The sequence below is a fragment of the Trachinotus anak genome, unplaced genomic scaffold (genome assembly GCF_046630095.1).
Source record: "Trachinotus anak isolate AG129_WGS33_773 ecotype Australia unplaced genomic scaffold, CSIRO_AGI_Tana_v1 ptg000035l, whole genome shotgun sequence".
Classification (NCBI taxonomy): Eukaryota; Metazoa; Chordata; class Actinopteri; order Carangiformes; family Carangidae; genus Trachinotus; species Trachinotus anak.
In genome coordinates, this window is record NW_027273886.1 from 693,044 (window position 1) to 705,036 (window position 11,993).

At 43.6% G+C, this 11,993-nt stretch overlaps 2 protein-coding genes across 6 annotated transcripts; one reads left to right on the plus strand and one right to left on the minus strand.

The window, feature by feature from the left end:
- Window positions 1–936: 936 nt before the first annotated feature.
- On the plus strand, window positions 937–1,669 carry ufc1 (ubiquitin-fold modifier conjugating enzyme 1). The gene has a single exon (XM_071472166.1). The coding sequence runs from the start codon at window positions 1,076–1,078 to the stop codon at window positions 1,589–1,591; it is 516 nt and encodes a 171-aa protein (XP_071328267.1). The 5' UTR covers window positions 937–1,075; the 3' UTR covers window positions 1,592–1,669.
- A 211-nt stretch (window positions 1,670–1,880) lies between these two features.
- On the minus strand, window positions 1,881–11,816 carry fktn (fukutin). 5 transcript variants are annotated; one of them, XM_071472161.1, is made up of 10 exons: window positions 11,292–11,816; window positions 9,959–10,015; window positions 8,497–8,694; window positions 5,493–5,639; window positions 5,254–5,384; window positions 3,718–3,850; window positions 2,989–3,118; window positions 2,749–2,882; window positions 2,377–2,501; window positions 1,881–2,168 (listed from the first exon to the last, which is right to left on the minus strand). In XM_071472161.1, the coding sequence occupies exons 1-10, from the start codon at window positions 11,391–11,393 to the stop codon at window positions 1,955–1,957; spliced, it is 1,371 nt and encodes a 456-aa protein (XP_071328262.1). In that variant the 5' UTR covers window positions 11,394–11,816; the 3' UTR covers window positions 1,881–1,954. The 5 variants fall into 5 exon arrangements, with proteins under 5 accessions (XP_071328262.1, XP_071328261.1, XP_071328263.1 ...); XM_071472160.1 differs by having other exon boundaries at window positions 8,497–8,697; window positions 11,292–11,813; XM_071472162.1 differs by lacking the exon at window positions 9,959–10,015 and having other exon boundaries at window positions 8,497–8,697.
- Window positions 11,817–11,993: the final 177 nt, after the last annotated feature.

Here is an 11,993-nt window from a genome sequence, read left to right on the forward strand (position 1 = left end):
TGGGTTTAGGGGGAGATAAAAAAGGGGGGTGGGGGGAGGAGAGGGGAGAGAAGAGAGAGAGAGACCAGGAACAGCTGTGTAGGTAATGGTGTTATCAATAATAATGACAGGTAACAGTGGTTAATAGTAAAGATGAGTAGTGGTGGATCTGGGTCCTGCTGCTCCAGAGGCAGAGAGACCTGCAGAATGAGGACAGAGAGAGAGAGAGAGAGAGAGAGAGAGAGAGCCCAGTGAATCATGGGAATCCCCCAGCAGTCTAGCTCTATAGCAGCATAACTAAGGGATGGGTCAGGACATACCCGAGCCAGCCCTAACTATAAGCTTTACTAAACAGGACAGTTTTAAGCCTGATCTTAAAGGTAGAGAGGGGGTCTGCCTCCCGAACCCACACTGGGAGCTGGTTCCATTTAGAGAGCGAAGTGTCCTATTGGGAAAATAGGGAACTATAAGCTCTTTAAGGTACGATGGTGCCTGACCATTAATGGCTTTGTAGGTGAGGAGGAGGATTTTAAATTCTGTCCTGGATTTTACAGGGAGCCAATGGAGAGAAGCTAACACAGGAGAGATGTGATCTTGTTTCCTAGTTCCTGTCAGTACTCGTGCTGCCGCATTTTGGATCAATTGGATCAATCAAACACTTCAGACACAAATGATTACTCAAAGCTGAGTCTTTTTTATCTTCAGTTGTTTTTTCAGTTACTACAGAAACGATGCAGTAAAACCTTCTGGATTATTTTCAGCAAACTGAACTGAGTGGGATCATGGTTACCTGTTTGACATGTTATACAAAGTGTTTTATTGGATGTAAACCTATCAACAACAGTCCTGACATTGATCAGCAATATCACATCATCAACCACCAGTAGAATCACCGATTGACACGTTTGGAAGGTTTTCTTCTGAAAATCCTGTACAGGAAGTGGTTCGTGTTGACGCAGAGACCAGACCAGACTTCCGGTGGCAGACCGGAAGTCCACGTCAGTCCTGAGACCAGAACTGCAGCCTACCCGAACCGTTTCGGTTTAAACCAGTGAACCGAAGACTTTGATTTAATTTAATTTAATTCGGACATTCGATGGCGGACGAGGCCACGCGCAGGGTCGTGTCGCAGATCCCGCTGCTGAAGACGCACGCGGGCCCGAGGGACCGCGCGCTGTGGCCGCAGCGGCTGAAGGAGGAGTACCAGACCCTGATCCGGTTCGTGGAACAGAACAAGGCCGCCGACAACGACTGGTTCCGCCTGGAGTCAAACGCGGACGGGACGCGGTGGAGCGGCACCTGTTGGTTTATTCACGAGCTGCTGCGCTACGAGTTCCGGGTGGAGTTCGACATCCCGGTGACGTACCCGGACACCGCGCCCGAGGTGGCGGTCCCGGAGCTGGACGGAAAGACCGCGAAGATGTACCGCGGCGGGAAGATCTGTCTGACCGAGCACTTCGCGCCGCTGTGGGCCCGCAATGCGCCTCGCTTTGGTCTGGCGCACCTGATGGCGCTGGGCCTCGGACCGTGGCTCGCCGTGGAGGTCCCGGACCTGATCGGTAAGGGGCTGGTGGTCCACCAGGAGAGGCGACGCGAGGGGGCGACGGACTGATGTCGCTGGACCGAACGTTAAAGACTTAACGGAGAACTGTGTGTGGTTGGTTCAAAGTAAAACTGATGAAAAAATGAACAGAGTCTGGTGGAGAAGTCATTTCAATACAACTTCTGACGAAGTTATGAAATTAATCACAAAACTGGGCTGAATATAAGAGTTCTGGAAGGAGATTATTACAATGATCCGAACATTTTGTCTGTAGATAACCTAACATGAGCAGTTGAGGAGTAGTTCTGCTGGAATGTTCCAGATGTTGATATGAAAAGAAAGAAAAAAAAAACACCAGTTCAGTTTCTTACTTTGTCTTTATTTGTGGTTTCAGCGTTGATTTAATTTTCTGTCTCCTGTTTTCGTGGCCTCTCAGTAAACTTGAATAACCTCCGCCCACTCAGACAGAGGCCACACCCCGTTTTCTTTCACGTTGCTCGGCGAGGACTTCCAGTCCCAGCTCCTCACCGGGACGCTCCAGGAGGCGCCGTAGTTCGCCCTCACGTAGTCCAGTGTTTCGCATGGAACGCGAACTTTCAGCTCAAGAAGCTCCGCCCAGCAGAGCGAGAACCGAGGGAAGACATATCTGACAAAAACACAGAAATTTCTGTTAATAACAAAAGCTTAAGATGTTAGACACAATTAAACAACAGGTGGGTTTTTTTTACCTGTTAACTCTTAAAATTAATAAATTTTTTACACTTCTGTTTATACTGCTGCTGACTATTTTACTGTAGAAAAAGATGACAGATAGTTATACAAACACTTAGATTTAACATAAAAAAAATTTTTACTTGAATTTCCTGCCGCTCTTTGCTTGTGTTCCTCCGTTCCAGATGATGTCTCTGTCTTTGTAGAAAAAAAAAACATCCAGTTTGACGTCCCCACTCAGGAATGACAGCTCTAGACTGTCCTCCACCTGCACTTCACAATAAAAAACAAGCCTTCAAAATATGCCACAATAAATGAATACTCATTTCAAAATAAGACACATCTGACTCAGAATGAAATACACAGAGCCCTTCAAATTAAAACACACCTGCCTCACAAAAAGTATGCACAGTGTTCATAAAATATCTGAATAGCTACAACAAAGATACTAAAACATTGTTAAAATTAAACAGCTGCAACGACAAAAATAAACGTTTTAGCAGTGACACTTTGACCTTTCCAAACTTGTGTTTGAGTGACAGGCCAGCGTCTCTGAACGCTGTGAGGATGTCTGTCCTGAAGTCCGCGATAAAAATCCCAATATCAACGTCATGACTGTAGGAGATAATACTGCACTGCCTGAACCAGCCTGCAGGGGCAAGAGACATCCACAGAGAAAGAGAGAGAGAGAGAGAGACATCCTTTCATTATGCTGTATGTTAGGATGTAAGTGTGTTAGTGTGTTAGCATGTTACCTAGACAGGTGCCACTGCTGAGCCAGAAGGGGATGTCAAGGTGAGAAAGTGTTCGAGCAGCTAAATGAAGCAATGACTTTGCTTTCCTGCGAAAATCCACGGCTGCTTGAGATGAGTCGTCAGGATAGAGCTAGATTCACGTACAGGAGAGAGAGAGACAGCGCATAATTTATTCTTTTTTTGATTTAAAAGCTTTATTATTATCTATTTAAGAAAATAACCATGATTCAAGGTCCATTTACTAACATCTTAGATGATCTCACGGTTTTCATCAAGTGACTGAAAGCTCAGAAAAATCGAACACTGAACTCACTGAGTAAAGAATATTTTGTCAAACTGCTGTTTCGGGTCAAGAACAAAGACTAAACAACAGAATCCATTTTATTTATAACTATCTTCACATTTTCATCTCAATGATTTTGTCATTTTCTCTCTAAAATGTGGTTCAATAAAAATATGTTCTTCACTTTTAATTCAACCGTTAACTTGTATTTAAGACATTTAACATGTTAAAATTAATCGGTCAAAAGATTTGTCTGAATTTCAATTTCTTGATTTCTGCTAAAAAACACTTTCACCTTTATTTTTAATTTATAAATGTGTTTAACTCTTTTTTAAATTAACATTTTTTAAATTACACATTTCCTACTATAATTATCACTTTCTTCTTCTACTGACTATGATTCCTGATTCCCCCTTTCACAATAAAAACCATGTGTTCTATCAGACCTGCAGGAAGTTGCGTGCGTCACGGTGTCGGCACTCCAGGAAGCGGGCATGTCGCTGCTCGGACAGGAAGTGGGAAATGTTGTGTGGGACTTGAACATCGAGGGCGTCCAGGACAGTCAGGACCAGCTCTGGCCTGCAGGGGGCAACCACACAAAACAAAGATGTTCATAAACACACATTTAATAATTAAAGGGGAGGACCACATCTGGTTCATCTCCAGGATGATGACGATGATGAGGTCATGTTTCCTTGTCTGTTTTATGGGGCCCCCAAGGGTCTATTCTGGGAAGCCTTTATTTGCATGTACAGACATAATATAGATCGGGGTATTCAATTAAAATTGACAGAGGTCCGGTCAGATGCTAATAATTACAATTAAAATGTAATTATAGTGGGCAGCCTGATGGCGGAGTGGTTAGGTCAAGGGTCGGCAACCTTAAACACTCAAAGAGCCATTTAGACCCATTTCCCGCAGAAAAGAAAACACCGGGAGCCACACAACCCTTTTGACATCTTTTTTTTTTTTTTTGGGGGGGGGGGCTTTTTATGCCTTTATTATAGCTTAGTGGAGACTGACAGGAAAGGGGGTAGAGAGAGGGGAATGACATGCAGGAAAGAGTCGGTCCGGTCGGGATTCGAGCCAGTGACTGCCCTGCTAAGGGCGTCTTGCGCTCAACATGGTACGCGCCCTAACCACTCAACATGACACTACATATATCATTTTTTACCTTTATGCTATGTATAAAAAAACTAGTGTGTTGCATTTATGAAATCAATGACCTGCTACAGAGAAAACAAAATTTTATTTCTGCATGCAACAAAAACATTTTGAACTCTGAAAAAAAAGACGCTTGGTTGAAGGTTACTTTCAAATACTCAATGTCTCTTTGAGTTCTTCTCGTTAGCAGTGAAAGCAAATGAATTTGCCCACGTAGCATTAAACGTTCTGTTTTCTTCCAAAACTTTTCTTGGATTTATCCATGGTTGGCCTACCGGGGGTCGAAAAGCTCAATAAATCAGGTGCCAGCGGGTGTCCCACATCGGCGGTTGCGACACATATTTTGAGCGACAAAAAATTAAACATGTTTTATTTTAATGTTACAAGATCACCATAATCTTCAAATTTAGAATAACATTTAAAATACTAACAAACTAAAATAAAATAAATTTAAATTAAATACTCATGATTTATTTTCCAAAGCCACAGAGAGCTGCAGCAGAGGGATGAAAGAGCTGCATGTGGCTCCGGAGCCGCAGGTTGCCGACCCCTGGGTTAGGGTGTGTACCACATGGGCACGCAAGTGCCGGTTCGACTCCTGACCAGCCCGACTCAAAGTGGTGCTGTAATAATCGAGTTTACATTTCAAACTATCTAGAAAATGTAAAGTTTGGAATTTGCACTAGAATAAGAATTGCTGCATCATTTTAATCTCTCTACTCATCTGCATTTTTACTCCATTGCTCTTCTAATTCAGCCTAGCGTGTTTCAACAGTCATACATGACAAACATTTTTTGTCTGTGTTGCAGTGTCGTACCTGTCATAAGCTCCGGCGTGACGTCCATAATCGAGCAGTTTGAACGGAGCAAAGCTTCGGTCCATGTTAGCTTTGAGATGTAACGGTCCGTGCCACAGGTAATTCCCACTGCGCTCGTACAGGAACACCACCTGGGACAAAATACATATACTATTTATGTTGTATGGTTTCTATGTTGTCACGAGGTGTTTGTGGGTTGTTGCTATGTGGTTGGAGTGTCACCATGTTGCCCTACCCACCTGGATGATGTAACCATGGAGGCGGAACAGGAAATACAAGGGGATGTCCTCTCCTGATAGGGTGTCCAGACTGGCCAATCGTGGGTCCTCTCCTCGCAGCTCCAGCAGCTCGAAGCCTTTCTGCTCAGCAGCCAATAGAAAGCCAGGCTGACACAGTAAAAAACAAACATTTTACTTGAAAATTAACTATGTCTCACAATACTAATTATAATTTAACACAAATTAGAAGAATACTTTATACGTCCTCTAGTGGAAATTGAATTGTCCGGTACCATGTGCTATTTATATTGATAGTCAGGTCAGGATCCACTGTCTCTGTCTGAGCTGTTGACCAGTCTGATTAACAGAGGATTTCCTGAACCTCAGTCCTGTAGCAGAGATGAGACGTCGGCTGCTGCTGTAGCTGCTTCTCTGCTCTGAAGGATGTTGTGGAGAGGATGGTTGGTGTTGTTCAACATGGCTGCATCTTACAGAGCATGTGTCTCTCCACCTCAGTCCTCAGTGAGTCCAGACTCCTCCGGTCTCAGACCCAGCCTTTAGAACCAGCTGGTCCAGTCTCCTCGTGTTCTGGTCTGACCTGCTGCTGCTCCAGCAGACCTCAGCAGAGAAGAGGACTCTCTCCACCACTGACCGATAAAAACATGAGCAGCATTTCACTGCAGACATCAAAGGACCTGAGGAAAAAGAGCCGGTTCTGCCCGTTCCTGTAGATGGCATTTGTGTTCAGGCACCAGCCCAGTTTACTGTCCAGGTGAACAGCTAGGTATTTATTAGTGTGCACCACCTCAGTGTCCTTCCCTATAACTCTGACCAGCTGAAGTGTGGGTCTAGACCTGTGAAAGTCAGAGACCATCTCCTTGGTCTTGGAGGTTCAGAAGGAGGCAGTTCTTGTGGCTTCTTCACTGAAGGCCATCGTCTGATCAGGACGCTCCCTGTTTGCAAACTGAATCTCAAAGGAGTTTTAAATCGAAAGCAACTGGACTTCAAGTCCAGTTGCTTTCGATTTAAAACTCCTTTGAGATACTATGACCTGGACAAATGAGAATATTCACAGGCTTTGCAAACTGAAGTTCACCTCCTCCACTGTAAGGGACAAGAGTCTTGACCCCAGTGTGGAGGAAGTTGCAGCTGCAGTGTCAGGGTTACAGCAGTATGAAGATGTTGTAGGAGAAGCTGCAGCTGAAGCAGTGGGAGAGAGAACAGGCGAGGCTGTGTCACAGAACAGGTTGAACTCACTGGCCCTGTCCACATCACCTGATGCAACCTGGCTGTTCTTCACTTTATAGCCAGTGATAGTCCTCATCCCCTTCACACCTCCAGGTGTAGTTGCACTGCAGCTTCCTTCTGTGGTGGTAGAGCTGAAGCGGTATAGGCCTCTTTGATGTTTGCATACAACATCAAAGCAGTGCAATGCAATGAGGAATGCAAAGACCTCTACATTGGAGAAACAAAACAACCACTGCATAAACGCATGGCCCAACACAGGAGAGCCAACTCCTCAGGCTTGGACTCTGCTGTCCACTTACATCTTAAGGAGAAAGCCCACTCCTTTGAGGACAGCAAGGTTCACATCCTGGACAGAGAGGACAGGTGGTTCGAAAGAGGAGTGAAAGAAGCCATCTATGTGAAAGTAGAGAAACCATCCCTCAACAGGGCAGGAGGATTCAGACACCACCTATCTCCAATTTACAATGCTGCCCTTTCATCCCTTCCCAGGAGATTCAACAATTTAACCTCAAAGAAAAACAACTGTTCACAAGCGGCATGTGACTCCAACGACTGTGGTTATAACACAATAGGGCTCTAACGAAGTGGAAACCAACTCTCCACCAAGACAGTCACTCTAACGACTGTCGTTGGCACATGGAGCACAAAGGGAACCAATGACATCATCAGCCTTGTGAAAGCCCCTCCCAAAAAGGGAACCAATGACATCATCAGCCTTGTGAAAGCCCCTCCCAGAGGTTAAATACCTGGGTCTCCACACCAGATAGTTGGACCAGTCCCAGCCTGGTCAGGTGCGAGAAAGAACTGATGAAGCCTCTTGGATGAGAGGTGAAACGTCTTCCTAGACAAATAACCAAGTCCAGTTGCTTTCGATTTAAAACTCCTTTGAGATACAACAGATCAAGTGTCTTATTTTCTCTGTGAGAGTAAAGCCCACACCGGTGAGAGTGGAGGGGGCATGATTAGTCTCATGAATGATGTCACAGGTGACTGCAGGCTCCACCCCTGGTTGAATGTAAACAATAATGGTGACGATGTGAGAGAACTCCCTCGGTACATAGTAAGATCTAAGAACGGCTGCAACAGTCCAACATCCAGGCAGCAGATCCTCTCCTTCACTGTGATATGACCTGGTTCAACCATCTGTTGTAGAACCAGTCCTCCACCTTTATTCTTTAACTTCATTGGTGTCTTTGTCGCTCTTACTGCAGTGAAGCCGGTTACATCCACACAGTCACAGTGTTGTTGTTTAACCAGGTCACTGTGAAACACATGATACGACACTCACGATGTGCTTACTGGTTCATCACCAGTGTCTCCAGTTCATCACACTTGTTAGTCAGAGAGTTGATCCCCATGTGAATGGATGGTAGAAAAGGCTTGTATCTCCATCTCCTACCCTTTAACTTAGCCTTTAGCTTAGCCCCGGCTCTGCATCCTCAGTACTGCACCTTCAGCCCTACTGGTATGGGGTGTTTAACTCCATATCTGATACATTGGTACAGACACTATTTTCTCCATTGTCAGATGAAACATCAGAATAAAGAGACAAAACAACAAAAAAACGCACTAATACACTAAAAAAGGACGAGCTATGAGGACTGGCTGACACTCGCATCATTCAAATAAGGATTTTTAAAAAGCCCAATTTTAACTGGGAATACATAATAAATTAAGAGATGATAATGAACAGTTGGAGCATTAACAACATGTTCAGTAACTCTCAGGTTCCATTATTTTCCACCATTTATTTGGACCGTGAACATATCATACTCACGTCATACTTCCACAGGTTGGCATGCAGTGCGAACGATGTGACTGGCCGGCCGGTGCACAAGAAGCTGCAGTGTGGCTCACGCACCTGCCTGTCACGCTGCCACAGTGCATCCTGGGAGAGCAATGCGAGCGCTGCAATGTCGACAAGAAACATTGGCAACCGGAAACGCTGCGTTAACGCCAGGAACTTCTTTATCGTCTGCTGTGGAGACAAGCAACAGAACAATCACTATGGAAACAATTACCACAACAGGATGGGATGTAATGGACAGATTGACATTTAAAAGTTCTGTAAATGAGATTTTAAACAATAAAACAGCAGGAAACAATTTTTTTCTTTGTAAAAATATAGTGGAGTCATGGCATCCTGGGCTGAGAACAAAGTCGCACCTCCTCTGTGTGTGATATGACCTTAGTTTCTCTGTTTTCTGTTCTGGTAACCAACCTGAGAAAGTGGGATTTTCATGCGTTTGAGTCCCTCCTGTTATAATGTTGGCCTTCCCCACATTTAAACACACAGGCACCTCTCGCACATGAGCTGACACAGTGTGTTATACAGCCTTCAGGTGAAAGCAAAAGTTCAGGTTAAAGCGACCTTCCAAAATTTCCTCCCCTGATGAAGGAAGCCACGTTTTCATCTAAAAAGGCTCTGACAAAGAAAGAGATGAGACCAGAGCACAGGAGGACTGGACTGAGGACAACAGACTCAAATCCCAGTTGGCTGGTGCACCGTCAAAACATCCAGAAAGTTTATTTGTGCGACCACGGATAAATCCAAGTCTTTCCCAGTCGGACTGCAATCAGATCCCGTTCAGCCGGTAGACCATCAAAACCAGAAGGTCTTTTAAGTTTTTGCCAGTTCCAGCATCTTTGCAGGCTCCATCAGTGTTATTCAACTGCAGATAAAGTCCAAGGCTGAATCTCTCTCCCAGTCCAACCATGAATCCAGTCCTGGTCTGTCTGTACTGAGATGGAGAACCCTATGAGCTGCCAAAGGCTCCAGCTGGACTCAGAACTGGTTTTCCTCTCCTCCATGTGTCAGTGACTTGATGCCAAATAATGTTAATGTCTGTTTTCATTGTTGCTATCGCTAGCTGGCTAACTGTCAGCATTGCTGTAGAGCATATCACAGCAATCCCAGCGTTCAGTTGTGCCTCTTGCTGTGTGTTCAGTGGCCACTTTCACTGGGCTACGTAACACTGTGCTGCCTGAGAACCTGATGGGAGGAGGGAGGGAGGGAGGTGAGGGGGAGGTTGGATGGAGGCCTGAGCTGTTGGTAATCTACTGCAACATCTAGTGACAATGAAAATCGTTTACAGAACCTTTAAACATTAATACACGGGTGCTGAGCCTAAGGAGGTTAGACTAAGGAGGCTAACAGCCAACAGGTAGGCTAAAAGCTAAATGTGGGCTAACAACGAGGCTAATGGTGTGGCTTACAGCAGTGCTGAGTACTGACTTACCCATTGGACATCGCTGGCGGTCAGGTGACCTGTTTGGCTTAGGATGTGAGGTCCAGACTGCAGAATGTGGGCATGTTGGGTAATAAAAATTTAAAATGTCAGAATTAAAATCTGCAGTTTTTTAATCTGATGAAGAACTGCTTCGCTAAACGCTGACTGTTTGTTTAAAGAGTAACTAGACCTTGTTCAACCTAAAATGTCTCCTGATGGTTACACTGTTCATAGTCCATACACTCCAACAGATGTTCCTGAACTCACCAAACTGCAATGTTACCACTGTTATTGTCATTGTTTACAGTATTTTGTCGTTGTTTACAGTTGCTGTGAGGAGTTCTACTTAAATAGCAGGAGTAGTGAGTTTGCATGTAAGATTACATGGGTCATACTGAAATTTGCCTGTGTTATTTTATATAATTTGTACTGAGACTGCATGTAAATTAGAGCTGCAGAGTGAAGTGATTCAATTTAAAGGAATTATTTGGGACTTTGTTAGTAATTAATAAGAGTTGATGTTCCTGTTCTGTTTATGGCAACAGTATTTATAGGTATCAGGCAATCTGTACATTGTATTTTTTTCATCACCTGATTATATCTATGTTCTGTTATGGGCATGTTGCAGACGCCACACACCTACCCACACATCCCCCTGCATTCCAGTGAATAAAGGAGTTTCTACTGTAGCAAAGTCTGGTCATTGGAGCTATTCTCAATTAAGACAACACCAGAGTTCTTATCTGACTCTCCTCAGCGATTCGGACTCTCCGCCATCATCCTAACCCTAAATTACTATTTTTTAACAGTATTTTGCTGTCATTTACATTATGTGTTTTTTTGTTTGCAGTATTTTGTTGTTGTTTACAGGATTTTGCTGCTGATTACAGTTCAGTTTTTCATTGTCATTAACAGTATATTGTTGTTTACAGCATGTTGTTGTTTACAGTTTTTCATCATTGTTTATAGTATGTGGTTGTTGTTTACAGTATTTTGTTACTGTTTACAGTTTTTGTCATCGTTCACAGTATATTGTTTACAGCATGTTGCTGTTTACATTATTTTTATTGTTATTTACAGTATGTTGCTGTCTACAATATTTTGTTGATGTTTACAGTATGTTGTTGACAGTATTCTGTCATCATACACTATTTTAACGATAAAAAATAGAGAAACCACATACTGTAATTACAGTAGGTTTTGTCATTTACAATATTTTTACCGTATGTAGTATCCTGTTGTTGTTCTGTTCATTCTGTTGTTTACATAATTTTGTTGTGGGCAACAATATTTTGTTTTTTACGGTTTTCAGATTCTTGTTTACTGTGGCATGTTGTCTCACCTTGCTGACGTACTTCCGGTAGTAATACAGCTGGAACAGCAGGAACACCGAGCTGCTGACGATCAGCAGCGATAAAACGACCGTCCGGTTCACACGAGGCATCCGGTAATACTGCACGGTGGCCCGCTCTTCATGACATCAGCACCGGAGTTCTCCGCCCGGGATTAAGTGCGACAAAACCTAACAAATGGGGCGGAAAACACCAATCTGTCCACGGCGTTAAGAACCATCGCCATCTTTAAAACAACCGGAGGAAGAAGGCGACCGCTTCCTGATGAGACCTTCACAGTAAAAGTCCGAAGCTGACGTCAACAAAACTTGAAAGAGCAAATTAATAGAAAAACTACAACAAGCAGGATTAAATTGGATTGTTCTGTGTCACTACAACGCCCAGCTTCCTTTAATAATACTGCATTCATGTTTTTATCGGTCAATATACATTTGTGAAGGTGAAAGTTTTCGTATTAAATTGAAAATAAGTGATACTGTCTGTTTTACTGTTTTCTTCTGCTGTTTTTTTCTTCGTCTTTAATTTTGGATGTTACTCTTTTTTTAGATTCCCCTCCGGCTTTTTTTTATTTGTTTGTTTGTTTGTTTGTTTTGTTTTTATCTCACTGCACAATCCCTTTTTTACCCCGTCAGGATCTTGTTATGTTGAAAAACTTTATCACGTTAAGAGAAACCAAATATATTTTTGAATGA

Excerpts from the sequence above, each read along its gene's own strand:
- fktn (XM_071472160.1), bottom strand. The coding sequence starts at position 11,393 with ATGCCTCGTGTGAACCGGACGGTCGTTTTATCGCTGCTGATCGTCAGC. Across the intron at positions 8,698-9,958 it reads CCGCCAGCGATGTCCAATGG|CAGACGATAAAGAAGTTCCT; the intron begins GTAAGTCAGTAC and ends TTGTCTCCACAG. Across the intron at positions 5,385-5,492 it reads TCCATGGTTACATCATCCAG|GTGGTGTTCCTGTACGAGCG; the intron begins GTGGGTAGGGCA and ends ATTTTGTCCCAG.
- ufc1 (XM_071472166.1), top strand. The coding sequence starts at position 1,076 with ATGGCGGACGAGGCCACGCGCAGGGTCGTGTCGCAGATCCCGCTGCTG.